The sequence below is a fragment of the Tamandua tetradactyla genome, chromosome 4, assembly GCF_023851605.1.
Source record: "Tamandua tetradactyla isolate mTamTet1 chromosome 4, mTamTet1.pri, whole genome shotgun sequence".
Classification (NCBI taxonomy): Eukaryota; Metazoa; Chordata; class Mammalia; order Pilosa; family Myrmecophagidae; genus Tamandua; species Tamandua tetradactyla.
This window is the reverse complement of record NC_135330.1, coordinates 5098376-5124681: the sequence shown is the minus strand read 5'-3', so window position 1 is coordinate 5124681 and position 26306 is coordinate 5098376. Positions and strand designations below refer to the sequence as shown.

At 38.5% G+C, this 26306-nt stretch overlaps 1 protein-coding gene and 1 pseudogene across 3 annotated transcripts in view; one reads left to right on the top strand and one right to left on the bottom strand.

Moving 5' to 3' along the window:
* Positions 1-26306, top strand: part of LOC143679809 (uncharacterized) — a 113843-nt gene that overhangs the window by 14959 nt on the left and 72578 nt on the right. The window contains exon 2 of one of the 3 annotated variants that reach the window (XR_013173952.1): positions 8846-9062. Coding sequence is in view for 1 of the 3 variants with exons in the window: in XM_077156131.1 (XP_077012246.1) it covers positions 8846-9057 (212 nt within the window). In the remaining 2 variants the exon portion in view is untranslated. Of the gene's footprint in view, positions 1-8845; positions 10430-26306 lie in introns of those variants that run through there. The other 2 variants (XR_013173951.1, XM_077156131.1) reach the window with 2 other exon arrangements.
* Positions 9855-19912, bottom strand: LOC143679810 (gametogenetin-binding protein 2-like; annotated as a pseudogene).

Here is a 26306-nt window from a genome sequence, read left to right as displayed (position 1 = left end):
TATCTCCAAAGGTCATCGGGCTGGTGGACTCTCTGGTTCTCTCAGTCTCATGGCTCTGCTCAGCTCTGCTGTGGCTTTCTCGTCATTCTCAAAAAGGCATTCCCTCCAAAAAATGTCTCCTCTTTTATAGGATTCCAATAAACTAATCAAGACTCATGTAGAATGTGTGAAGACACATCTCCATCTAATCAAGTTTAATACCCACAACTGATAGAATCACATCTCTGTAGAGATAACCTAATCAAGCGTCCAACCTATAGTGCTGCATAGGGATTAGAAGAAATGGTTGCCCCTGCAAGACTGATTAGAATTAAAACATGGCTTTTCTAGGCTACATAAATTCTTTCAAACCGGCATACCACTTGATCATGGTGTATAATTCTTTTAGTATGCTGTTGGATGTGGTTTTAGAGTAGTTTGTTAAGGATTTGTCTTTCTCTGTTCATAAGAGATATTGGTCTGTAGTCTTCTTTTCTTGTGGTATCTTTATATAGCTTCAGTATGAGGCTGATATTGGACTCCTAGAATGAATTAGGGAGGGTTCCCTCTTCTTCCAGTTTTTTGAAAGAATTGGAGCAGAATTGGAATTGTCTTCTTGGAATGTTTGGTAGAATTTCCCTGTAAGCCTACTAGTCCTGTGTTTTTCCTTGTTGGGACATTTTTGATTACTGATTCAATCTCTTAACTAATGGTTGGTTTATTGAGATCTTCTGTTTCTTCTTGAGTTGATGGAGGCAGTTTGTGTGTTTCTAAGAATTTGTTCATTTCATGTGGTTTTTGCCTAATTTATTGGTATATAGTTGTTCATAATATCCTCTCCTTTTTATTTCAGCAGGGTCAGTAGTAATGTCCGCTTTTCGTTTCTGATTTTAGTTATTTATATCTCCCCTCTTTTTTTCTTTGTCAATTTAGCTAAAGGTTGTGACTTTTATTCATCTTTTTGAAGCACCAACTTCTGGTTTTCTTGATTCTCACTATTGTTCTTCTGTTTTCTCTTTCACTTATCTCTATTCTACTCTTTGTTATTTCCTTCCTTCTGCTCACTTAGGGTTTAGTTTACTCCTCTTTTTCTTGTTCTTCCAGTTTTGAGTTAGGTCTTTGATTTGAAGTCCTTGTTTTTTAAAGTAAGCATTTAGGGCTATAAATTTCCCTCTCACCATTGCCTTTGCTGTATTCCACACATTTTGGTATTTTGTATTTTCATTTTTATTTGCCTCAAGATATTTTCTTTTTCATAATTGTACTCTTAACTATATTCCATGTTTTAATTTAGGATGTTTACGTAGTGTAATTCAATGGAATTTTTTTTTTTGTTTTGTTTTGTTACCATATATACAACCTAACATTTCCTCCTCTTAACCACATTCAGATTTATATTTTAGTGCTGCTAATGATGTGTACAGTATTGTGCTACCGTCATCGCTATCCATTATCAAAATATTTCCATTGCTCCAAATGGGTGTGTTTTATGGTGTGCAAATGATACCATCCAGCTGTTAAAAAGGGAGGGGAGGATGACTAGAGCCACATGAGATCCACAGGCTTGAGCTGTTTTGATTTGATACAACTAAAACGTATTAACCTTGACACACCTGTAAGCCACAAGAAACAACATTGTTTTATTTTTAATTTAATTGTATTTTTTATGATCATTCCATTCTACATATATAATCAGTAATTCACAATATCATCACATAGTTGCATATTTATCATCATGATCATTTCTTAGAACATTTGCATCTTAATTGAATTTTTAAACTAATCTTAAAGTTTCCAAATTGTACAAACACACTGTATCCCCAAGCAACAAGTCCTCCTTCCCCAGAAAAAAAAAAGATACTTTCTAATTTTGCTTCTGATTTCCTCCTTAACCTACTGGTTATTTGAGAGTATGTTGCTTAATTTCCACAAATTTGTGAGTTTTCCATTTCTGCCTCGTATTGATTTTTAGCTTCTTTCTGTTTTTGTCAGAGAAAAACGTGTGATTTCAATATTTTTTAGTTTATTGAGACTTGTTTTGTGACCTGATAATTGTCTGTCCTGGAGAATGATCCATATACACTTGAGAAGAATGTGTATTCTGTTTTTTTTTTGGGTGAATATCTATTAGTTCTAATTGGTTTAAAGTTTAGTTCAAATCTTGTATTTATTGATCTTCTGATTAGGTGTTCTATCCATTATCGAGAGTGGTGTATTAAAGTCTCCTATCACTAATGTAGACTCTATTCCTCCCTTCAAATTTATCTGTATTTGCTTCATATATATTTATAATGGTTACATATTCTTGTTGAATTGTCAGTATATAATGATCAATTTTGTCCCTCATAACTTTTTTTTTTTTTTTTTTTTTTTGTGGGGAGGGTGTGTGGGCTGGGAATTGAACCGAGGTCTTCCATATGTCAGGCGAGCATTCTACCTCTGAACCACCTGTACACCCTCCTTCATAACTGTTTTTTTACTTATGGTCTATTTTATCTAATATTAGGATAGCTGCCCCTGCTCTCCTTTTTTTTGGTATGCTATATGGCTGGGTCACATTTCATTATTTTTCCATGTGAGTATCCCGTTATTGTAGCATGATTTGTTGAATTTTTGTTTGCTTGGTTTTTGCTTGCTTGTTTGGTTTTTGGGGAAGTGCATGGACCAGGAATCAAACCTGGGTCTCCTGATGGCAGGTGAGATGTCTAGCTCTGAACTACCCTTGCACTGTGCTCCCCCTCTCTTTTGGTTATTACTTGCATGGTATAATTTTTCCATCTGTGCTGGTTTGAAACTGTTATGTATCCCAGAAAAGCCATGCTCTTTTAGTTCAGTTATGTGGGAAAAGGTCTGTGGTTGGGTGGGACCTTTTGATTAGGTTGTTTCCATAGAGATGTAACTCATCCAACTGTGTGTGGGACTCTTTTGATTAGGTTATTTCCATGGAGATATGACCCTTGCCCATTCAAGTGGGTCTTAATCCACTTACTGGAGTCTTTTAAGAGGAAGATATTTTGGAGAAAGCATGGATGCTTGGGTAGTTGATACAGAGAGCAGAGAAATGAAACCAATGAAGGACACGTGGAGATAGAAAATACCCCAGGAGATACTAAGGTAAGAGATGAAATACAGAGTTTGCCCTGGAGAAGCTAATAGAGGATTCACAGATGCTTAGAGAGGGAAAACTCCCCAGGAAAGGTCAGAGAAACCCAAGGAGCTGAGAGATCCATTTTGAAACCAAGTCGGGAAAGAAGGAAGTAGACTTGCCATGTGCCTTCCCAAGTGACAGAGAAACCTTGGGCGTGATTGGCCTTTCTTGAGTGAAGGTATCCTCTTGTTGATGCCTTAATTTGGACATTTTCATGGCCTTAGGACTGTAAATATGTAACCTAATAAATTTCCTTTGTTAAAGCTAATCCACTTCTAGTATATTGCATTCTGGCAGCATTAGAAAATTGAAACACCATACTTTCTTTTTCAACCTACTTGTATCTTTGATTTTTTTTTTCTATACAAGCCATTTATTTGAAATGCCAGCTATGTGTAGGATAAAGTCAGTGTTACATGCTCCTCGGTAACAGTAGAAAAATAGAACCAGTGAAAACCTTTTTACAGCTGTAAAGTTACTCAAAAGAGAAATGTATCATTTTTACAATGCTTCGTACAGACAATTCAAGTTTAGAGGTACCTAAATAAAAATACTATACATTTCTTTAAAAAGCACTATGTGCGATTGAAGCATAAACAAGTTTTACAAAGTACTGTTTATGCAGGTTGTGGAAAACACTTGCACAGGACATGAAATCAGTTTAAGAAAGATTTCGGAGCCTTTCGCATTGAAGGCTCTTGACTTTGAACCAGTAACAACCACAAGGAATGTAGTGTTGTAAAAGGTACCACCTTTCTTTAGTGCAGATGTGGTACATAAACAGCATGTAGAGTTTAGGAATCTTTATCTTTCAGCCACCCAAACCAAGAACAGGATGCCCAGTCATGTGCAGGTGTACACAGTGAAGCTTCCAGAATGCTCTCTTAGACAGAATCCACAGAAACACACAAACACAAAAGGTTATTGTGGTAGTTAGATTCAGTTGTCAACTTGGCCAGGTGAAGATGTCTAGTTCATTGCTGTGGAGTGAGCCCATGGCATGTGAACCTCATCTGTTCCTGATTACATCTGCAGTCAGTTAGGAGGTGTGCCTGCTGCAATGAATGATGTTTGAGTTAATTGGCTGGTGCTTAAATGAGAGACTCAACGTAGCACAGCCGAAGCAGCTCAGCATATCTCATCTCAGCACTCACAACTCAGCCCAAGCCTTTGGAAATGCAGAAAGAAATCACCTGGGGAAAGTTGTTGGAACCCAGAGGCCTGGAGAGAAGGCCAGCAGAGATCGTCCTGTACCTTCCCACATAAGAAAGAACCTCAGTTGAAAGCTAGCTGCCTTTCCTCTGAAGAACTATACCTCAACTAAATAAATCCACTTTTATTGAAAGCCAATCTGTCTCTGGTGTGTTGCATTCCAGCAGCTAGCAAAATAGAACAGTTATTTTCATGACACATGCTTGCAAGTGTTCTTTCTGTAGAAACGGCCACAGTATTATAATATTCAAGAAATGGAAAGTTGACACAGTCTTAGGGGTTTCTAGAGGAAAAAAAAATCCAAGACTTGTCAAGACAACAATTACATACCTATTATATAATCTATAGGACAGAAAGACAACTTATTTCATAAAACATTGTTCAAATAATTGTGTTAATTGAAAATAGTAAAATATCTTTTAGCACTGTGCATAGTAACTTTCAGTAAGATTAGTTATAATGAGGTTTGAAAGTAAATTACTTAGCAGACAAAGTAAACCATTGCAAAACGGGGAATGTTACCCATCATTGTTATTTTAGTAACTAAGGAAAGTTGAAAGTCAACCAAATAATTTTAAAAAGTGATATAAACATTCCACTTTAATTCAGTCCTTAAATAAAAACATTAATGGCCTATAACTGCAAAGCAAGTATATCACATGTTTCATGAAACACATTTTCCCCTAAAACACAAACAAAATATTGTAAAAATACATTTTTTGCCCAGTACAATTACTGAGAAGTGTTCCTCCTTCCCCTCTAGAGGACACATGGGATGTCAGCTCTGAGCTCCATTCTCCTGCTGCATTCGGAGTGTCTCCTTTCCATTCAGCATCACCATCTTAATTCAGCTGCACACGTAGTGTGTCCATTGCTAGAACTTGAACATCAGATCAAAAGAAAAGCCAATAAAGAATGACAAAACAAATATTTTGTGATAAAAACAAAGTTTCTTTTAAAGGAAACTCGATTAAAAAACAAAGGACTCTGTTCTCGTTTTGAGGAGGTTTGACTCTTTTAATAGATGATAGTGTCTTCTGAAGCTAAACATCAGTATGTCTCCCTTCAGAAACAAAAGTCGTTAATTCTCTGATATTCCTTAATGTGAATTTATGTGTGTTAACATGAATTATTTTGATATAGTTTTAAATTTCTATTCTGAATCAGACTGTACTGTGCTGATCCTGCAAATAAGAATGAATAGACCTAATTCAGGTGAGGGAAAAAAAAGTTCTCATCTCTTACCTGTTTTTTTAAAATGTGAGAATAGAGGTGTTCATCCCATTCATTCATTTACTGGAAAATTCACTGACTATTCTTTCCTATCCCCATTATAAAAATAAGTGGTCACTGTTCATATTTAATTTGTGACATTTGCTTTTAGTAATTTAAAAACTAAGTATATAAAGCGAAACTGCTTTAATTCATGGGACTGTGTACTGATATGACCTGCAAAAGGTAAAAAAGATGTGTTTTTTGTGTGTGTGTTAGGGTAGGTGTTAGTGGCCTTTCTGTCTTGTGGAGTATGGTTAATATAGGGTAAGTTGAATAGCTATGTGCCTCTGGCTTTTGAACCCATTTAGTAAATCTTTTTTAATGCTACATTAAGATGAAGTCTGAGTAAGATTGCCCTCAGGGAAAAAAAAATACGTGTATAAAATAAAATTTCGGCCACAGGAACTGGCATTTTACTTGTTAAAGCAGTTTAATGAGAACCAAATCAGAAAAATACCAGATTTCCTTCTGAGGCTGTGTCCCATCAGGCCGCTCAGACAGTCACCACTTTTGTGTCCGCTGCGTGTTGAAGGTAGAGAACTGCCATTTAGGTCGTAGAGTGGAAAGAGAAAATTCAAGTTTCTTAAAGATGCTGTTGGTCCTTTTCTTACATTTTTGTTTGAGTTTTCTGATTTTGATGAGTAATTTTAAGTTCAAAGTCTCCTGTGACTCCTAAAGAAAAAAATTGCAACATGGAAAGTAAAAATTATTCCTGAAACGTATCGTTTTACTTTTTCATGTAACATATCCTTTCCCACAACCTGCCCCTTTAGCTTTTTCTAGACACAAGCTATCCTGACATTTTGATAAACAGATTTTAAGGATTTTTAGTGACAGTTCTGTATATTTAAGTCTTTCTGTAGAACTCTTTGTGAAACTGTATCTTTGAATTTAAGGTGAGTTTCCTGCAGACAACAAATAATTGCATCATGCTTTTTTTAAATCTATTCTGCTGATCTCTGAATTTTGACTGGAACATTAATCCATTTACATTTAAACTCACTACTGATAATAATACAGGACTACTTCTGCCATTTTGTTATTTAGCCTTTGTTAATGTCTTATACTTTTTTTGTCCCTTGATGCTTCCATTAATGCCTACTTTTGTATTTATTTGATTTTTTTAGGTTGTGCCATATTGAATACCATCTCTTTTTCTCTCTAGATATTGATCTCATCTATTTTCCTTTTAGTTACTGAGGGGTTAAAATTTAACATAATTTTAAATTTATATATAATATATAAAAATCATTTATATGTATGTATAAATATGTAATAATCATGTTTGGTTTGAAAAGAATGGTCAGGTTCTGGTGTCAGTTTGGCCAAGTGATGATGCCCAGCTGTCTGGTTAGGCAAGCACTGGCCTGGCCATTGCTGCAAGGGTATTTCATGCTGGTTGATAAGCTGGAAAGCTGGTTTATTATATCATCAGTCAGTTGATTGCATCTGTGGCTGATTACATCTGTGATCAACTAAAGTGGTCTCTGCCTGTCAAGATAATCCAATCAGATGAAGACTTTTAAGGAAGAAGAGAGACTTTTTTCACTGCTGCTTTTTTTTTTTTTTTTTAATTTTCAAAGTGCTCGTCAACAAGTAAGTTACAGGACAGATCCCAGAGTTTGTTATGGGCTACGATTCCATCATCTCAGATTTTCCCTTCTAGCTGCTCCAAAATATATATATATATATATATATTTATCACCACAATAGGCTTTCTTTTTTCTTTTTTGTGAAAAAACAAAACAAAACATATATACAGAAAAGCAAAAAATTTCAAAGCACAGTGCAATGATTAGTTATACAATAGGTTTCAGACTTTGGTATGGGTTACAATTCCACAATTTTAGGTTTTTACTTCTAGTTGCTGTAAGGTACTGGAGACTAAAAGAAATATCAATATAATGATTCAGCAATCATACTAGTTTGTTAAACCCTATCTTTTCTGTATAACCCTATCATCACCTTTGATCTTTCTTCCATTCTTTAGGGGTATTTGGGCTATACCCATTCTAGCTTTTTCATGTTGGAAGGGGCTGTCAGTAATATGGGGTAGGGAGATAGAACTAGCTGATGTTCTGGAAAGGCTGGTCCTCTAGGTTTCAGGACTTATCCGGTCCAGGGACCCATCTTAAGGTTGTAGGTTTTTGGAAAGTTACCCTAGTCCATGGAACCTTTGTAGAATCTTATATATTGCCCTAGGTGTTCTTTAAGATTGGCTGGAATGGTTTTAGTTTGGCAAGTTATGATAGGTAGCAATGTCTAACTGAAGCCAGCTTAATAGCAACCTTCAGCGTAGCCTCTCGACTCTATCTGAACTCTCTCAGCCACTGATACTTTATTAGTTACATTTCTTTTCCCCCTTTTGGTCAGGATGGAATTGTTGATCTCACAGTGCCGGGTCTGGAATCATCCCTGGGAGTCATCTCCCATATCACCAGGGAGACTTCCACCCCTGGATGTCATGTCCCACATGGGGAGAGGGCAACAGTTTCTTTTACAGAGTTGGGCTTAGAGAAAGTGAGGCCACATCTGAGCAACAAAAGAGGTCCTCCTGAAGTAACTCTGCTTTTAGCCTACCTATAGGTAGGCTAATCTCTGATACATACATAAGCTTCACAAGAGTAAGCTTCAAGATCAAAAGCTTGGCCTATTGATTTGGGTGTCCCTAATGTTTGCCACAGTATCAGGGGTCTCCCTGGTGGTAAAGTTTAATAGTTCATATTTTTTTCTCCCATCCCTCAAGGGACTTTGCCAATACCTTTTGATTATCTGCTTAATATATTCTGGAATGTATCCAGGCATTATTTTAAGATACACAGGATTAAAGACTCTCATTCTTATTCTGGGATCCCTGTGTTTAGATTGTTTAAATGATCTGTCCAGACAGGTTGAGTTAGATTATGAGCTATTTAGGTTCTGGACAAAATAAACCCTTTTTCCTTTGACCTCTAAAAGTAGATGATGTTTTAAAATATAGACAATGTCTTCCTTCCCTGTGTTCTGAATTACCTTAATCTTGACCTGACTGACTTTGTTCTTACTTCTAAATACCAGGCTGTACATCTATAAAATAGCCCCTAAAAATCCAGAAATAATAATTACCACTCTGGATTAAATGTGACTGCTATAATAGCTTACAATCTAGGCCCCTATTTTCTTATAAGCATTTTCTAAAGGAGACCGTACAATAATTGTTCTGTTGTTTCTCGCTTTTTTTGCCTCACCCAGTGTCCCACAGATTCATTCACAATGTTGCCTGCCACCCAGTGCCCCTGCCCATCAAGGTAATCCAGTCAGTCAAAGACTTTTAAGAAAGAAGAGAGACTTTTTCACTGGTTCTTCAGTCAACGAATCTCTTCTGTGGAGTTCGTCCAGACCCTTCATCGGAGCTGTCATCTTCACAGCCTGCCCTACTGATTTTGGACTCTTCCATTTCCACAGTTGCGTGAGACACCCTTATAAATTTCGTATTTACAGATATCTCCTGCTGGTTCTGTTTCTCTAGAGAACCCTGATTAATACACCCTCTGTCCCCACACTTCTTTTTTTTGTACTTGTTACCATCTATATCTGTACATTGTATGTCCCAAAGCATAGATTTATCATTACTTGTTATGCATCTGCATTTTAGCACATGTAAGAAGCAAGAAGTAGAGTTATATATCAAACAGTACACTAAAATACTACTGGATTTATAAATATCCAAATGGTTACCCTTCCCACAGATCTTTACATCTTTATGCTGCTTGGAGCCACTATCTAGTGTTCTTTCCTTTCAGTGTGAAGAATTCCCTTTAGCGCTGCTTGTAGGGTAGAGCTAGTGGCAATGAACTTCTTCACCTTTTGTTTATCTGGGAATGTCTTAATTTCTCCCTCTTTTTTTTTTTTGCTATGCATACTAATAAATATTCTTTATTTTAAATTGTGCACATTGCACTTTAACATTACATCCAAACATTTGCAAGTGGATGCCTACTTTGTAAAACGATATATTCAGTTCATTGTCATTTCTGCACAGGAGTATATGTACAACATTACTTTTTGCCACCAAGTTGCATTAGTGAGTCTCACAGGAAGAGAAACATTTAATGAAAAGAGATGGCTTAAATCATATAGCAGGTGTGCAGCCGTGCAACTAAAGACACAGGCCTGAAGAAAATACAAACTAAGGAGATTACCGCTACTGTCTCCCAAATCAAGAAAGAATCACATTGATTTAAGACAAAAATTTGGCGTAAGTTGCTGAATTAAGAGTGTTTTGAAAGAGAAGGCGCAGTAGTCATCTTGAGTGTTTCATTGAAAGGCGAGCTATTTTATTTATTTAATTTGCTCTAGCTGTTGTCACCCAGCCACTACAGTTGTGCCTCTTGTGATCATTTAAGTGGCAATATTTATTAAATTTCTCCTTCAGATGTTGTAGGTATTGTTCTCTGTTGCTGTAGAAAGACTGATTATTAGCCATAAATGACTGTATTTCATCTTGTGAGATAAAGATTTCCTCATCTGAAGTACATTCTGACTCATCAAGGAGTTCAGCTTAGCCCTTGGCCCTTTTGCAGAATCGGGACCAAATAACATTTCCGTAAGTTGTACAAATTGTGGAACATTTTTCCTTTGCTTGAACCAAGGCAGTGGCTGCCCAGCCTTTTCAGATTTGCAACAGCTTTCAGGATATGCATTTTTGGTTTTGTCACAGTGAATCACTGAGTACACAGTGTTTCCTGAGGTCTTGCGATTATCTGAATTTGTAATACAGCTTCTTTCTAGTTTGCTAGCTGCCAGAATGCAATATACCAGAAACGGAATGGCTTTTAAAAAGGGGAATTAAATAAATTGCCAGTTTATAGTTCTAAGGCTGATAATATGTCCCAATTAAAACAAGTCTGTAGAAATGTCCAATCAAAGGCATCCAGGAAAAGATACCTTGGTTTAAGAAGGCCGATGAAGTTCAGGGTTTTTCTCTCAAGTGAGAAGGCACGTAGAAAACACAGTCAGGGTTTACCTCTTGGCTGGAAGGGCACATAGCTAACACAGCATCATCTACTAGCTTTCTCTCCTGGCTTCCTGTTTCATGAAACTCCCCAGGAGGCGTTTTCCTTCTTCATCTCCAAAGGTCGTTGGCTGATGGACTCTCTACTTCATGGTGCTGCAGCATTCTCTGCTCTCTCTGAATCTCTCACATTCTCAAAAATGTTTCCTCTGTTATAGGATTCCAGTAAACTAACCAAGACCCACCCAAATAGGTGGAGACTCATCTCCACTTAATCCAGTTTAACAACCACTCTTGACTGAGTCACATCTCCAGGGAGATGATCTAATTAGTTTCAAACATACAATTCTGAATAGGGGTTGTAAGAAATGGCTGCCTTTACAAAATGGGATTAAGATTAAAGCATGGCGGTTCAGAGAGACTCAGGGAGAGCAGAGAATGCTGCAGCACCACGAAACAGAGAGTCCACCAACCAGTGACCATTGGAGACGAAGAAGGGAGACGCCTCCCGGGGAGCTTCATGAAATAGGAAGCCAGGAGAGAAAGCTAGCAGATGATGCTGTGTTCGCCATGTGCCCTTCCAGCTGAGAGAGAAGCCCTGACTGTGTTCGCTATGTGCCTTCTCACTTGAGAGAGAAACCCTGAACTTCATCGGCCTTCTTGAACCAAGGATAAAAAAAGGATAGAGTTCCGGAGAAGATGGTGGCTTAGTAAGACGCGCGGGTCTTAGTTCCTCCTCCAGAACAGCTACTAAAGAAATAGAAACGGTACAGAACAGCTCCTGGAGCCACGACAGAGACCAAAAAGACAGCGTACCCCATTCTGGAACGGCTGAACTGGCTGGGAGAATCCGCTGCGGTAAGATCACCGAGGGGCGCGCACTTCCCCGGGCCGGGGCGGCTGGTGGACGGAGTCCCTCCCTCCCTCCTTCCCGGGCCGGCTGGGAGAATTGGACAGGTGGTCCCCTCAAGCCGTGGCGGCTGGCGCCCCCCGCCACGCTTGGCTTCCCAGGCCGGCTGGGAGATTTGGACCGGCACTCCCCCAAGCCGCGGAGGCTGGCGCCCCCCCCACGCGCGGATTCTCGGGCCGGCTGGGAGATTTGAATTAGCACTCCACCAAGCCATGGCGGCCGGCGACCCCCCCCAACGCGCGGATTCCCAGGCCGGCTGGGAGATTCAGATTGGCACTCCCCCAAGCCGCTTCGGTTGGCGACCCTCCCCCACAGCAAGAGTTTCCCAAAGTTAAAGGAGCCACAGCATCTCTTACTGGTGGGACCCGCAGACAGACGAGCACCACGAGCACCACATACTGGGCAGGATAAGAAAAACAGAGTCCAGAGATTTCACAGGAAAATCTTTCAACCTGCTGGGTCCCACACCCAGGGAAATCTGATTAAATGGCCAGACGCCAGCAGAAAATAACGGATCACGCTAGGAAAATTGAAGATATGGCCCAGTCAAAGGAACAAACCAATAGTTCAAATGAGATACAGGAGCTGAGACAACTAATTCTGAATATACGAACAGAAATGCAAACCTCTTCAAAAACCAAATCAATAAATTGAGGGAGGACATGAAGAAGACATGGGCTGAACAAAAAGAAGAAATAGAAAGTCTGAAAAACAAATCACAGAACTTATGGGATTGAAGGACAAAGTAGAAAAGATGGAAAAAACAATGGATAACTACAATGGTAGATTTAAAGAGACAGAAGATAGAATTAGTGAACTGGAGGATGGAACATCTGAATTCCAAAAAGAAACAGAAACTATAGGGAAAAGAATGGAAAAATTTGAGCAGGGGATCAGGGAACTGAATGATAATATGAAACGCACAAATACATGTGTTGTGGGTATCCCAGAAGGAGAAGAGAAGGGAAAAGGAGGAGAAAAACTAATGGAAGAAATTATCACTGAAAATTTCCCAACTCTTATGAAAGACCTAAAATTACAGATCCAAGAAGTGCAGTGCACCCCAAAGAAAGTAGACCCAAATAGGCGTTCTCCAAGACACTTACTAGTTAGAATGTCAGAGGTCAAAGAGAAAGAGAGGATTTTGAAAGCAGCAAGAGAAAAACAATCCATCACATACAAGGGAAACCCAATAAGACTATGTGTAGATTTCTCAGCAGAAACCATGGAAGCTAGAAGACAGTGGGATGATATATTTAAATTACTAAAAGAGAAAAACTGCCAACCAAGACTTCTATATCCAGCAAAATTGTCCTTCAAAAATGAGGGAGAAATTAAAACATTCTCAGACAAAAAGTCACTGAGAGAATTTGTGACCAAGAGACCAGCTCTGCAAGAAATACTAAAGGGAGCACTAGAGTCAGATATGAAAAGACAGAAGAGAGAGGTATGGAGAAGAGTGTAGAAAGAAGGAAAGTCAGATATGATATATGTAATACAAAAGGCAAAATGGTAGAGGAAAATATTATCCAAACAGTAATAACACTAAATGTTAATGGACTGAATTCCCCAATCAAAAGACATAGACTGGCAGAATGGATTAAAAAACAGGATCCTTCTATATGCTGTCTACAGGAAACACATCTTAGACCCAAAGATAAACATAGGTTGAAAGTGAAAGGTTGGGAAAAGATATTTCATGCAAATAACAACCAGAAAAGAGCAGGAGTAGCTATACTAATATCCAACAAATTAGACTTCAAATGTAAAGCAGTTAAAAGAGACAAAGAAGGACACTATCTACTAATAAAAGGAACAATTAAACAAGAAGACATAACAATCGTAAATATTTATGCACCGAACCAGAATGCCCCAAAATACGCGAGGAATACACTGCAAACACTGAAAAGGGAAATAGACACATAAACCATAATAGTTGGAGACTTCAATTCACCACTCTCATCAATGGACAGAACATCTAGACAGAGGATCAATAAAGAAATAGAGAATCTGAATATTACTATAAATGAGCTAGACTTAACAGACATTTATAGGACAATACATCCCACAACAGCAGGATACACCTTTTTCTCAAGTGCTCATGGATCATTCTCAAAGATAGACCATATGCTGGGTCACAAAGCAAGTCTTAACAAATTTAAAAAGATTGAAATCATACACAACACTTTCTCGGATCATAAAGGAATGAAGTTGGAAATCAATAATAGGTGGAGTGCCAGAAAATTCACAAATACGTGGAGGCTCAACAACACACTCTTAAACAACCAGTGGGTCAAGGAAGAAATTGTAAGAGAAATTAGTAAATATCTCGAGGTGAATGAAAACGAAAACACAACATATCAAAACCTATGGGGCGCAGCAAAGGCAGTGCTAAGAGGGAAATTTATTCGCCTAAATGCCTATATCAGAAAAGAAGAAAAGGCAAAAATGCAGGAATTAACTGTCCACTTGGAAGAACTGGAGAAAGAACAGCAAACTAACCCCAAAGCAAGCAAAAGGAAAGAAATAATAAAGATTAGAGCAGAAATAAATGAAATTGAGAACATGAAAACAATAGAGAAAATCAATAAGACCAGAAGTTGGTTCTATGAGAAAATCAAGAAGATTGATGGGCCCTTAGCAAGACTGACAAAAAGAAGAAGAGAGAGGATGCAAATAAATAAGATCAGAAATGGAAGAGGAGACATAACCACTGACCTCACAGAAATAAAGGAGGTAATAACAGGATACTGTAAACAACTTTACGCTAATAAATACAACAATTTAGATGAAATGAACGGTTCCTGGAAAGGCATGAACAACCAGCTTTGACTCAAGAAGAAATAGATGACCTCAACAAACCAATCACAAGTAAAGAAATTGAACCAGTCATTCAAAAGCTTCCTAAAAAGAAAAGTCCAGGACCAGACGGCTTCACATGTGACTTCTACCAAGCATTCCAGAAAGAACTAGTACCAACTCTCCTCAAACTCTTCAAAAAAATCGAAGTGGAGGGAAAGCTACCTAATTCATTCTATGAAGCCAACATCACTCTCATACCAAAACCAGGCAAAGATATTACAAAAAAAGAAAACTACAGACCAATCTCTCTAATGAATATAGATGCAAAAATCCTCAACAAAATTCTAGCAAATCGAATCCAACAACACATTAAAAGGATTATACATCATGACCAAGTAGGATTCATCCCAGGTATGCAAGGATGGTTCAACATAAGAAAATCAATTAATGTAATACATCATATCAACAAATCAAAGCAGAAAAATCACATGATCATCTCAATTGATGCAGAGAAGGCATTTGACAAGATTCAACATCCTTTCCTGTTGAAAACACTTCAAAAGATAGGAATACAAGGGAACTTCCTTAAAATGATAGAGGGAATATATGAAAAACCCACAGCTAATATCATCCTCAATGGGGAAAAATTGAAAACTTTCCCCCTAAGATCAGGAACAAGACAAGGATGTCCACTATCACCACTATTATTCAACACTGTGTTGGAGGTTCTAGCCAGAGCAATTAGACAAGAAAAAGAAATACAAGGCATCAAAATTGGAAAGGAAGAAGTAAAACTATCACTGTTTGCAGACGATATGATACTATACGTCGAAAACCCGGAAAAATCCACAACAAAACTACTAGAGCTAATAAATGAGTACAGCAAAGTAGCAGGTTACAAGATCAACATTCAAAAATCTGTAGCATTTCTATACACGAGCAATGAACAAGCTGAGGGGGAAATCAAGAAACGAATTCCATTTACAATTGCAACTAAAAGAATAAAATACCTAGGAATAAATTTAACTAAAGAGACAAAAAACCTATACAAAGAAAACTACAAAAAACTGTTAAAAGAAATCACAGAAGACCTAAATAGATGGAAGGGCATACCATGTTCATGGATTGGAAGACTAAATATAGTGAAGATGTCAATCCTACCTAAATTGATTTACAGATTCAATGCAATACCAATCAAAATCCCAACAACTTATTTTTCAGAAATAGAAAAACCAATAAGCAAATTTATCTGGAAGGGCAGCGTGCCCCAAATTGCTAAAAGTATCTTGAGGGAAAAAAACGAAGCTGGAGGTCTCAAGCTGCCGGACTTTAAGGCATATTATGAAGCCACAGTGGTCGAAACAGCATGGTATTGGCATAAAGATAGATATATCGACCAATGGAATCGAATAGAGTGCTCAGATATAGACCCTCTCATCTATGGACATTTGATCTTTGATAAGGCAGTCAAGCCAACTCACCTGGGACAGAACAGTCTCTTCAATAAATGGTGCCTAGAGAACTGGATATCCATATGCAAAAGAATGAAAGAGGACCCGTATCTCACACCCTATACAAAAGTTAACTCAAAATGGATCAAATATCTAAACATTAGGTCTAAGACCATAAAACAGTTAGAGGAAAATGTAGGGAGATATCTTATGAAACTTACAATTGGAGGCAGTTTTATGGACCTTAAACCTAAAGCAAGAGCACTGAAGAAAGAAAGAAATAAATGGGAGCTCCTCAAAATTAAACACTTTTGTGCATCAAAGAACTTCATCAAGAAAGTAGAAAGACAGCCTACACAATGGGAGACAATATTTGGAAACGACATATCAGATGAAGGTCTAGTATCCAGAATTTATAAAGAGATTGTTCAACTCAACAACAAAAAGACAGCCAACTCAATTACAAAATGGGAAAAAGACTTGAACAGACACCTCTCAGAAGAGGAAATACAAATGGCCAAAAGGCACATGAAGAGATGCTCAATGTCCCTGTCCATTAGAGAAATGCAAATCAAAACCACAATGAGATATCATCTCACACCCACCAGAATGACCATTATCAACAAAACAGAAAATGACAAGTGCTGGAGAGGATGCAGAGAAAGAGGCACACTTATCCACTGTTGGTGGGAATGTCAAATGGTGCAACCACTGTGGAAGGCAGTTTGGCGGTTCCTCAAAAAACTGAATATAGAATTGCCATACGACCCAGCAATACCATTGCTAGGTATCTACTCAAAGGACTTAAGGGCAAAGACACAAACGGACATTTGCACACCAATGTTTATAGCAGCATTATTTACAATTGCAAAGAGATGGAAACAGCCAAAATGTCCATCAACAGAGGAGTTTCTAAACAAACTGTGGTATATACATACGATGGAATATTATGCAGCTTTAAGACAGAATAAACTTATGAAGCATGTAATAACATGGATGGGCCTAGAGAACATTATGCTGAGTGAGTCTAGCCAAAAACTAAAGGACAAATACTGTATGGTCCCACTGATGTGAACCGACATTCGAGAATAAACTTGGAATATGTCATTGGTAACAGAGACCAGCAGGAGTTAGAATCAGGGTAAGATAATGGGTAATTGGAGCTGTGCTGGTTTGAAAGTAGTATGCCCCCTAAGAAAAGCCGTGTTTTAATATAAATCCCATTTCTTAAAGGTAGAATAATCCCTATTCAATATTGTATATTTGAAGCTATAATGAGATCATTTCCCTGGTTGATGTGATTAGTTAAGAAAGGTTGTTAAACTGGATTAGGGATGACATGTCTCCACCCATTTGAGTGGGTCTTGATTAGTTTCTGAAGTCCTATAAAAGAGGAAATATTTTGGAGATTCAGAGAGATTCAGAGAGAGCAACACTACAAAGCAGAGAGTCCACCAGCCAGCGACCTTTGGAGATGAAGAAGGAAGACACCTCCCGGGGAGCTTCATGAAATAGGAAGCCAGGAGAGAAAGCTAGCAGATGATGCCGTGTTTGCCATGTGCCCTTCCAGCTGAGAGAGAACCCCTGACTGTGTTTGCCATGTGTCTTCTCACTTGAGAGAGAAACCCTGAACTTCATCGGCCTTCTTGAACCAAGGTATCTTTCCCTAGATGCCTTTGATTGGACATTTCTTTAGACTTGTTTTAATTGGGACATTTTCTCGGCCTTAGAACTGTAAACTAGCAACTCATTAAATTCCCCTTTTTAAAAGCCATTCCGTTTCTGGTATATTGCCTTCCAGCAGCTAGCAAACTAAAACAGGAGCTGAAGGGATACAGACTGTGCAACAGGACTGGATACAAAAACTCAAAAATGGACAGCACAATACTACCTAATTGTAATGTAATTATGTTAAAACACTGAATGAAGCTGCATCTGAGCTATAGTTTTTTTTTTGTTTGTTTGTTTGTGTTTTTTGTTTTTCTTTTCTTTTTCCTTTTTTAATATATATATTTTTATTTTGTATTATTATTATTATTTTTATTTTTTCTCTGTTATCATTCTATATCTTTTTCTGTTGTTTTGCTAGTTCTTTTCTTAAATCGATGCAAATGTACTAAGAAATGATGATCATACATCTATGTGATGATATTAAGAATTACTGATTGCATATGTAGAATGGAATGATTTCTAAATGTTGTGTTAATTTTTTTTATTAATAATAAAAAAAAGGATAGATGAGCTACTTAACATTCTCTGTTAAGTAGGTATGGCTATTTAAAGCCCATATTATCCATGTGAAAGAAAAGTAAACTTGTCTAAATTAAAAAAAAAAAAAAAAGATTAAAACATGGCTTTTTTAGGGTACATACATCCTTTCAAACCAGCACAGCTTCCAAGCTTTTGGATATGTTCATCACATTTTAACATCTTGCTTTTCTTTTTCTTCTTTTTGTTTTTCCCTTTGTGTTACTCTCTTTGGAATTTGCCCAGCATTTGACACAACTACGGCTATCATCCTCTCTGTTTTCACAATGATGAACACAGGAGTCAGCACCATGTTTATCATGATTACAGATGCCCTCTGTGCAGGTTACGTCTGAACGCTCTCGAGAACCTGTTTCACTCCCTTCTATGCTAGGCGAATATCCACAATCACTACCATTGCAATGTGGAGATAAGCCTTTCTTTATTTTAGGGGACCCCAAAAGATTGCCGCTGCTAGGGCAGGTACCTGATGTATTTTCATTGGTAACAAATTACTATCTTCAGTGCTGCCACAAGCTTTGCAGCTATTTTCTATGAAGTCTGTTTCCTTCTTTTGGCTTATTTCCTTTTCATCTGCTGTTTGTAAGGGAGCAGGAATCACATACACGTTTATTTTTTCGTCTGTCTTCCGTTTTTGGCATTTCTTTTCTTGCTTGCATTCTCTTCCTCCTCTGAAAATTCTTCACAAAGTTGTTCCAGTCAGCTAATACCTTGTACTTTTTTCTACAGTCATCTCTTGTGTAGAGCATCAACACCAAGATAGAAAAGCATCTGCCTTGTCTCCTCTTCTGCCTGCAGTTTTTGCCAGATTCCATGCAGTCTTTCAAAAAGATGAATTCATAGGCAAGTCAGGACTTCTTCTTGAGCTTTATCTATTGTTTTAGCTTATTGTTCTCTTCATCCTCCTGTGAACTCTGGCTCAGCATGACCCAAAAGATGTGCAGTAAAATCTGTTTCACAGCAAACAGGCATGTGTCATTCATGTGGGCAGCACCATAAGCCTTTGTAAAGTGTAGCACAGTAACCCTTCTCTTTGCTGCAATCTAGTTCCCCAGTAAGGATATTGTGTGCTCACAGGACTTTATTTTTATAATCAGTGCAAAACCTGTGCTTTCGCAGAAATGTTTCTAAAGCACCGCTAGAGTCAATTAAAACTACGTCATCCCTGCATTCCTGGGACATTAGTTCCCATACATCCATCCACAAACTCCCAAAGGTTTTGGTTTGTGTGTATCTAAGGAGTGCAGCTAACATCTCTTGTTTGTCTTACTGTTTGGAATAGTATCTATCTTGTCATTTAGTTTGGGCCCATGTACATAAAATAATGTTTAAAGCTTCTATGCATCAGTTGTGCTGCCTTGAGTAACAGATAGGACTCCCTTTGGCCCTTCTGTCGGGGGTTCAAAGGCAGGATTTCCAGACTCTACAAGCTGGGAAAAGAGGTGCTCCATGCTGTGACAACAACCAGTACACAAGACGAGTTGAGAAAGTGCACTCAGGCTTCATGTGATGTCACCACCATGGCAATACTGAGATCTTGTTGCTTTAGCATACTGAATGAACTGCTTTAGTTGTGCACCATTGTTCTGATGCCAATCGAGGTTTAACGCATTGTCAGGAAAGTCCATCACCATCGTGAGGACATCGTTGATGTAGAGGGGAATCTGTCTCCTCTCGAAGGGGAACCCCTCCTCTCTGTCCCTGCACACTGCCACCAGTTGTGCCATCATCTCCAACACTGCTGTTGCAACCATCACCACCTTCTCCCGGTTGCTGCTACTGCCCTCTCCTTCATTTTTGAAAGAAAGTCTTGTCAGATATAAAATTCTTGGTTGGCAGTTGTTTTCCTTCATTGCTTTAAGTATTTCAACCCAATACCTTCTTACCTCCATGGTTTCTGATGAGAAATCAGAACTCAATCTAATTGGGACTCCCTTATATGTAATATGATGCTTTTCTCTTTCAGTTTTTGCAAAACTTTCTCCTTGTCCTTTGCCTTCAGTAGTATGATCAATATATGATGGGCTATAATTTTCTTCATTTTATCCTGTTTTATTTCTTGGATGTGCATATTTGTGTCTTTTGCTAAGTTTGGAAAGTTCTCTATCATTATTTTTTTGACTATTCCTTCTGCCCCTCTTCTTCTTTTGGGATTCTTATAATGTGTATATAGGTGTGCTTGATGGTGTACTATTTTTACTTTTGAAAATTCTATTTTCTTCCTGCTCATCAGCCTGATTCCTTTCAAGTGTCTTGTCTTTGAGGTCACTTTCTTTCTTCTGTCAGTTCCAATCTGCTCTTAAACCTTCCTGGGCATTTTCATTTCCATCTTTGTGATTGTGCTGGTTTGAAGCTGTTATTTATCCCAGAAAAATCCATGTTCTTTTAATCTGTTCCTATGGGTACAGACTCTTGTGAGTGGGACCTTTGGCTAGGTTATTGCAATTGAGACGTGACCCAGCTTATGCAAAGTGGGTCTTAATTCTTTTACTAGGGTCTTTTATGAGAGGACAAAGGAAAGATAGAGTTTAGAGAGGAAAACCCCAGAGGTGGTAAGAGAGGATCCACAGAAGCTCAGAGAGGAGGCCACTGGAACCAGGAGCTGAAATCAACAAAACCCTGGAGAAAAGGACAAGCAAATACTTGCCATGTACCTTGCTATCTGTCTGAGGAATCCTGGATGCCAGTGGCCTTTCTTCAGAAGAGGTATCTTCCTGTTGATGCCTTAACTGGGACATTTTCATGGTGGTAGAACTGAAAACTTGTAAACTAATAAATCCCCATTGTAAAAGCCAACCCATTTCTGGTATACTGCTTTCTGACAGCTTTAGCAAACCAAAACAGATTTTGGTACTGAGAAGTGGGGTGATATGAATTGCAAATAGCAAATATGCTGGAATGGCTTTACAGATGGATAAGGAGAAGAATTCTGGAAGAATTGTGAGATGCTTGATAGAAAAGGCCTAGATTGCTTTGAATAAACTGTTGGTAGAAATGTGGATGCTAAAGGTACGTCCAGTGAAGTCTTCATGTGTCACTGCCAACAGAAGAAAGGTGACCCTTGTTTTAAAGTGGCAGAGAATTTCACAAAATTGAGTCCTGATGTCAGATGGAAGGCAGAGTTTGAAGGTGATAAGGTTGGATATTTGGCTGAAGAGATTTCAAAACTAAATGTAGAAAATGTGGCCCAGCTTCTCCTTGCAGCTTATAGTAAAATGTGAGAAGAAAGGGATAAACTGAGAACTGAACCCTTAGGTGAAAAGAAACCAGAAATTGAGAGTTTGGAAAATTCTGAGCTTTTGGAAAATAAATCCCCAGAGGAAAGTGTCCCATTTCAGTACAAGTCAGGATGGAAACGTAGGTATCCAGAAAGAATTTGTAGAAAGTCCTATTGTCTGACAGTTGCTGCATACCAAATTGATGAGTTTTTTGCAAGATCTGTATGAATGGAACAGCCACCAGCCTGGACTAAAAGGGACAGAAAAGGGATAGATTGAGGGAAAAATGACTCCAGAGACAGAGGCATGGAAACTAAGGTCTGAAGCCGAGAAATCTTGGGCCAAGAGAGTGGACTCACCCATGTGGGGAAAGGGTGAGTTTGTCCCAGAGTTTGCAGAGGGTGGCCTTCCTCTTCTTGTTCAGGAAGAGTGCTGCCGCCCCAGGGTTCTCAGATGCCTGGGAATTGAGGGCTGCTTAGCTGCCCCATTGTTCAGGAAGAGTGCTGCCGCCCCAGGCTTCAGAGTGAGTGGAGCACATTCCCTGGGGATTGGGGAGTCTAGCTGCCACCCCACTGTTCTAGGAGGTGGGGCCTGTGCTGGTTTGAAAGGAAATATGCCCCCTAAGAGAAGCCATGTTTTAATATGGATCCCATTTCTTAAAGGTAGAATAGTCTCTATTCAATGCTGTGTATTTGGGACTGTGATGGGATCATCTCCCTGGTTGATGAGATTTAGTTAAGAATGGTTGTTAAACTGGATTAGGGGATGACATGTCTCCACCCATCTGAGTGGGTCTTGATTAGTTTCTGAAGTCCTATAAAAGAGGAAACATTTTAGAGATTCAGAGAGACTCAGAGAGAGCGGAGAATGCTGCAGCACCACGAAGCAGAGAGTCCACCAGCCAGCGACCTTTGGAGATGAAGAAGGGAAGTGCCTCCAGGGGAGCTTCATGAAACAGGAAGCCAGGAGAGAAATCTAGCAGATGATGCCGTGTTCGCCATGTGCCCTTCCAGCTGAGAGAGAAGCCCTGACTGTGTTCGCCACGTGCCTTCTCATTTGAGAGAGAAACCCTGAACTTCATCGGCCTTCTTGAACCAAGGTATCTTTCCCTAGATGCCTTTGATTGGACATTGCTTTAGACTTGTTTTAATCGGGACATTTTCTAGGCCTTAGAACTGTAAATTCCCCTTGTTAAAAGCCATTCCGTTTCTGGTATATTGCATTCCAGCAGCTAGCAAACTAGAACAGGGCCCATGCCCCAGAGATGGTGGAGAGTTACCTGGATGCTTGAGGAGGGTGGGGCTGAAAACATGGCCATCGTCCCAATGCTTGGGGGTTTCAGAGCCCTCGCCCCCACTGTTTGGAGAGAGCAGGGCTACTGCACCAGCTCTTGGGAAGGGTGAGAGTGCGGCTTTTTGAAGTCTGAGCATGAAGCATCATTCTATAGGTACTTCCAGATCTGCAAATCCAGTGGAGTTTGCCCTGCAGGTTTTTGGAGCTGTTTGGGTCCAGCGATCCATGTTTTCCTTCCAATTTCTTCCTGTGGAAATGGGAACATTTAGCCTATGATTGTTCCTTCTTTGTATACTGGGAGCAGATAGCTTGTTCTAAATTTCACACGTCCATGGCCAGAGGGTAATTTTGCCTTAGGACAGGGACTCCTGTGACTGATTTTGATGAAACTTTATACTTAATATAGTTACTGAAATGATTTAAAGCTTTTGTGATATTGTGATGGAATGACTTTATTTTACCTGTGGAAAGAACATGTCTTTTGGGGACCAGAGCAGAGAGTTTGCTGGTTTGAAGCTGTTATATTCTCTAGAAAAAGCCATGTTCTCTTAATTGATTCCTGTGAGACCTACTGTGGGTGGGATCTTTTATTTGTACATTCTATCACCATCATTGTCCACTCTAGGTTCCTAAGTTATACCATCTCAGATATACTATCTCTCAGTTATACTATCCTCTATCTTTCCTTCTGGTTTCATATGTGCCCCCAGCCCTTCTCCCTCAGTCATACACACATTCACTTCATTAAGATTATTGTGCTACAATCAGGTAACACTGTGCTACCCATTTCTGTATTTTTACAATCAGTCCTGTTGCACAATCTGTATTCCGTCATCACCAAATGCCCAGTCTCTACCCTATTTATATCTCCTGTTAACCTGTGTTCTTAACTTCAGCTCTCAAAGTTCTCTCATTAATGTTAGTTCATGTTAGTGAGACCATACAGTATTTATCCTTTTGTTTCTGGCTAATTTCGTTCAGCATAATATCCTCAAGTTTCATCCACACTGTTACATGCTTCATGACTTTATTCTGTTTTACAGCTGCATAATATTCCATTGTATGTATATACCACAGCTTGTTTAGCCATTCATCCATTGATGGGCATTTGGGCTGTTTCTGTCTCTTGGCAATCGTAAATAATGCCACTATAGACATTGGTGTGCAAATGTCTATTTGTGTCTTTGCCTTCAGTTCATCTGAATATATACCTAGTAATGAGATTGCTGGATCATGTGGCAATTTTATATTTAGCTTCCTGAGGAACCACCAAACTGCATTCCAGAGTGATTGCACAATTTTACATTCCCACCAACAGTGGATAAGTATACCTCTTTCTCCACATCCTCTCCACAACTTGTTGTCTGTCTTTTTGATAACGGCCATTCTAGCGGGTGTCAGATGATATCTTATTGTGGTTTTGATTTGCATTTTCTAATAGCCAGTGAAGTTGAGCATCTTTTCATGTTCCTTTTAGTCATTTGTATTTCCTCTTCTGAGAAGTGTCTGTTGATGTCTTTTGCCCATCAAAAAAAATTTTTTTAAATTAAGTTTTAAGTTTTTAAAAAATATATAACAAACACAAACATTCTTTTTTTTTTTTGGCATGGGTAGGCACCAGGAATCAAACCTGGGTCTGTGGCATGGCAGGTGAGAACTCTGCCTGCTAAGCCACCGTGGCCCAAACACAAACATTCTTTTTTTTTTTTTTTTTTCTTTTTGCTGAATCATTAAATTGATATTTATTTTAGTCTCTAGTATCTTAGAGCAGCTAGAAGTGAAAAACCTAAAATTGTGGAATTGTAACCCATACTAAACTCTGAAATCTGTTCTACAATTGGTGTGCTGTACTTTGAAATTTATTGTTTTGTATATATGTTATTTTTCATAAAAAAAGAAAAAAAAGTCAGTTGTGATGATAAAAAGTATTTATTCCTTCTAGCCTCCTATATTGTGGAGCAGCTAGAAAGAAAAATCTGGGAGGATGGTATGGTAGCCCATGACAAACTCTGGGATCTGTCCTGTAACTGCTTTTTGGAGAGTGCTTTGAAAACTTGCTTTTTCCTTTCTTTGCTTTTTTTTTAAATTAATTTTTTAATTAAAAAAATATATAACAACAAACACAAACATTCTTAGCTTATGATCATTCCATTCTACATATATAATCAGTAATTCACAATATCATCACATATTCATCATCATGATCATTTCTTAGAACATTTGCATCAATTCAGAAAAAGAAATAAAAAGACAACAGAGAAAAAAATCATACATACCATACCCCTTACCCCTCCTTTTCATTGATCACTAGCATTTCAATCTAAATATATTTTAACATTTGTTCCCCCTATTATTTATTTTTATTCTATATGTTTTACTCATCTGTTGATAAGGTAGATAAAAGGAGCACCAGACACAAGGTTTTCACAATCACACAGTCACATTGTGAAAGCTATATCATTATACAATCATCTTCAAGAAACATGGCTATTGAAACACAGCTCCACATTTTTAGGCAGTTCCCTCTAGCCTCTCCATTACATCTTGACTACCAAGGTGATATCTACTTAATGCGTAAGAGAAACCTTCAGAATAACCTCTCGACTCTGTGTGGAATCTCTCAGCCATTGACACTTAATTTTTTCTCATTTCGCTCTTCCCCCTTTTGGTCGAGAAGGTTTTCTCAATCCCTTGATGCTGAGTCTCAGCTCATTCTAAGATTTCTGTTCCATGTTGCCAGGAAGGTCCACACCCCTGGGAGTCGTGTCCCACGTAGACAGGGGTAGGGTGGTGAGTTTGCTTGCTGTGTTGGCTGGAGAGAGAGGCCACATCTGAGCAACAAAAGAGGTTCTCTCAGGGGTGACTCTTAGGCCTAATTTTAAGTAGGCTTGACCTATCTATCCTTTGTGGGGTTAAGTTTCATATGAATAAACCCCAAGATTGGGGGCTCAGCCTATTGCTTTGGCTATCCGCATTGCTTGTTAGAATATCAAGAATTCAACTTGGGAAAGTTGAATTTTCCCCCTTTCTCACCATTCCCCCAAGGGGACTTTGCAAATACTTTTTTATTCACTGTTCAAATCACTCTGGGATTTATCGGGGCATCACTGTGGACAAACCAATAAAATCTCATGCCCTACTCAAATTTCCATGTATTTATGGAAACACAAACATTCTTAACATATGATAATTCCGTTCTACATATATAATCAGTAATTCACAATATCATTACATAGTTGCATTTTCATCATCGTGATCATTTCTTAGAATATTTGCATCAATTCAGAAAAAGAAATAAAAGACTATAGAAAAAAATCCATACATACCATACTCCTTACCCTTCCCTTTCTTGATCACTATCATTTCAATCCAAATTTAACATTTGTTCCCCCTATTATTTATTTTTATTCTATATGTTTTACTCATCTGTTGATAAGGTAGATAAAAGGAGCACCAGACACAAGGTTTTCACAATCACACAGTCACATTGTGAAAGCTATATCATTATATAGTCATCTTCAAGAAACATGTTTTGCCCATTTTTTAACTGGGTTGTTTGTCATTTTGTTGTTGAGTTGAAGAAGGTGGGAGTTTTGAATAGGCTATTTTAATTGAGATGTGACCCTGGACATTCAAGGTAGGTATTAATCCTTTTACTGGAGTCCTTTATGAAAGGATAAAGGACAGAAAGAGCTTAGAGAGAAAAGCCCAAGAGATGGGAAGAGAGGACCCATGGAAGCTCAGAGAGGAGGTCACT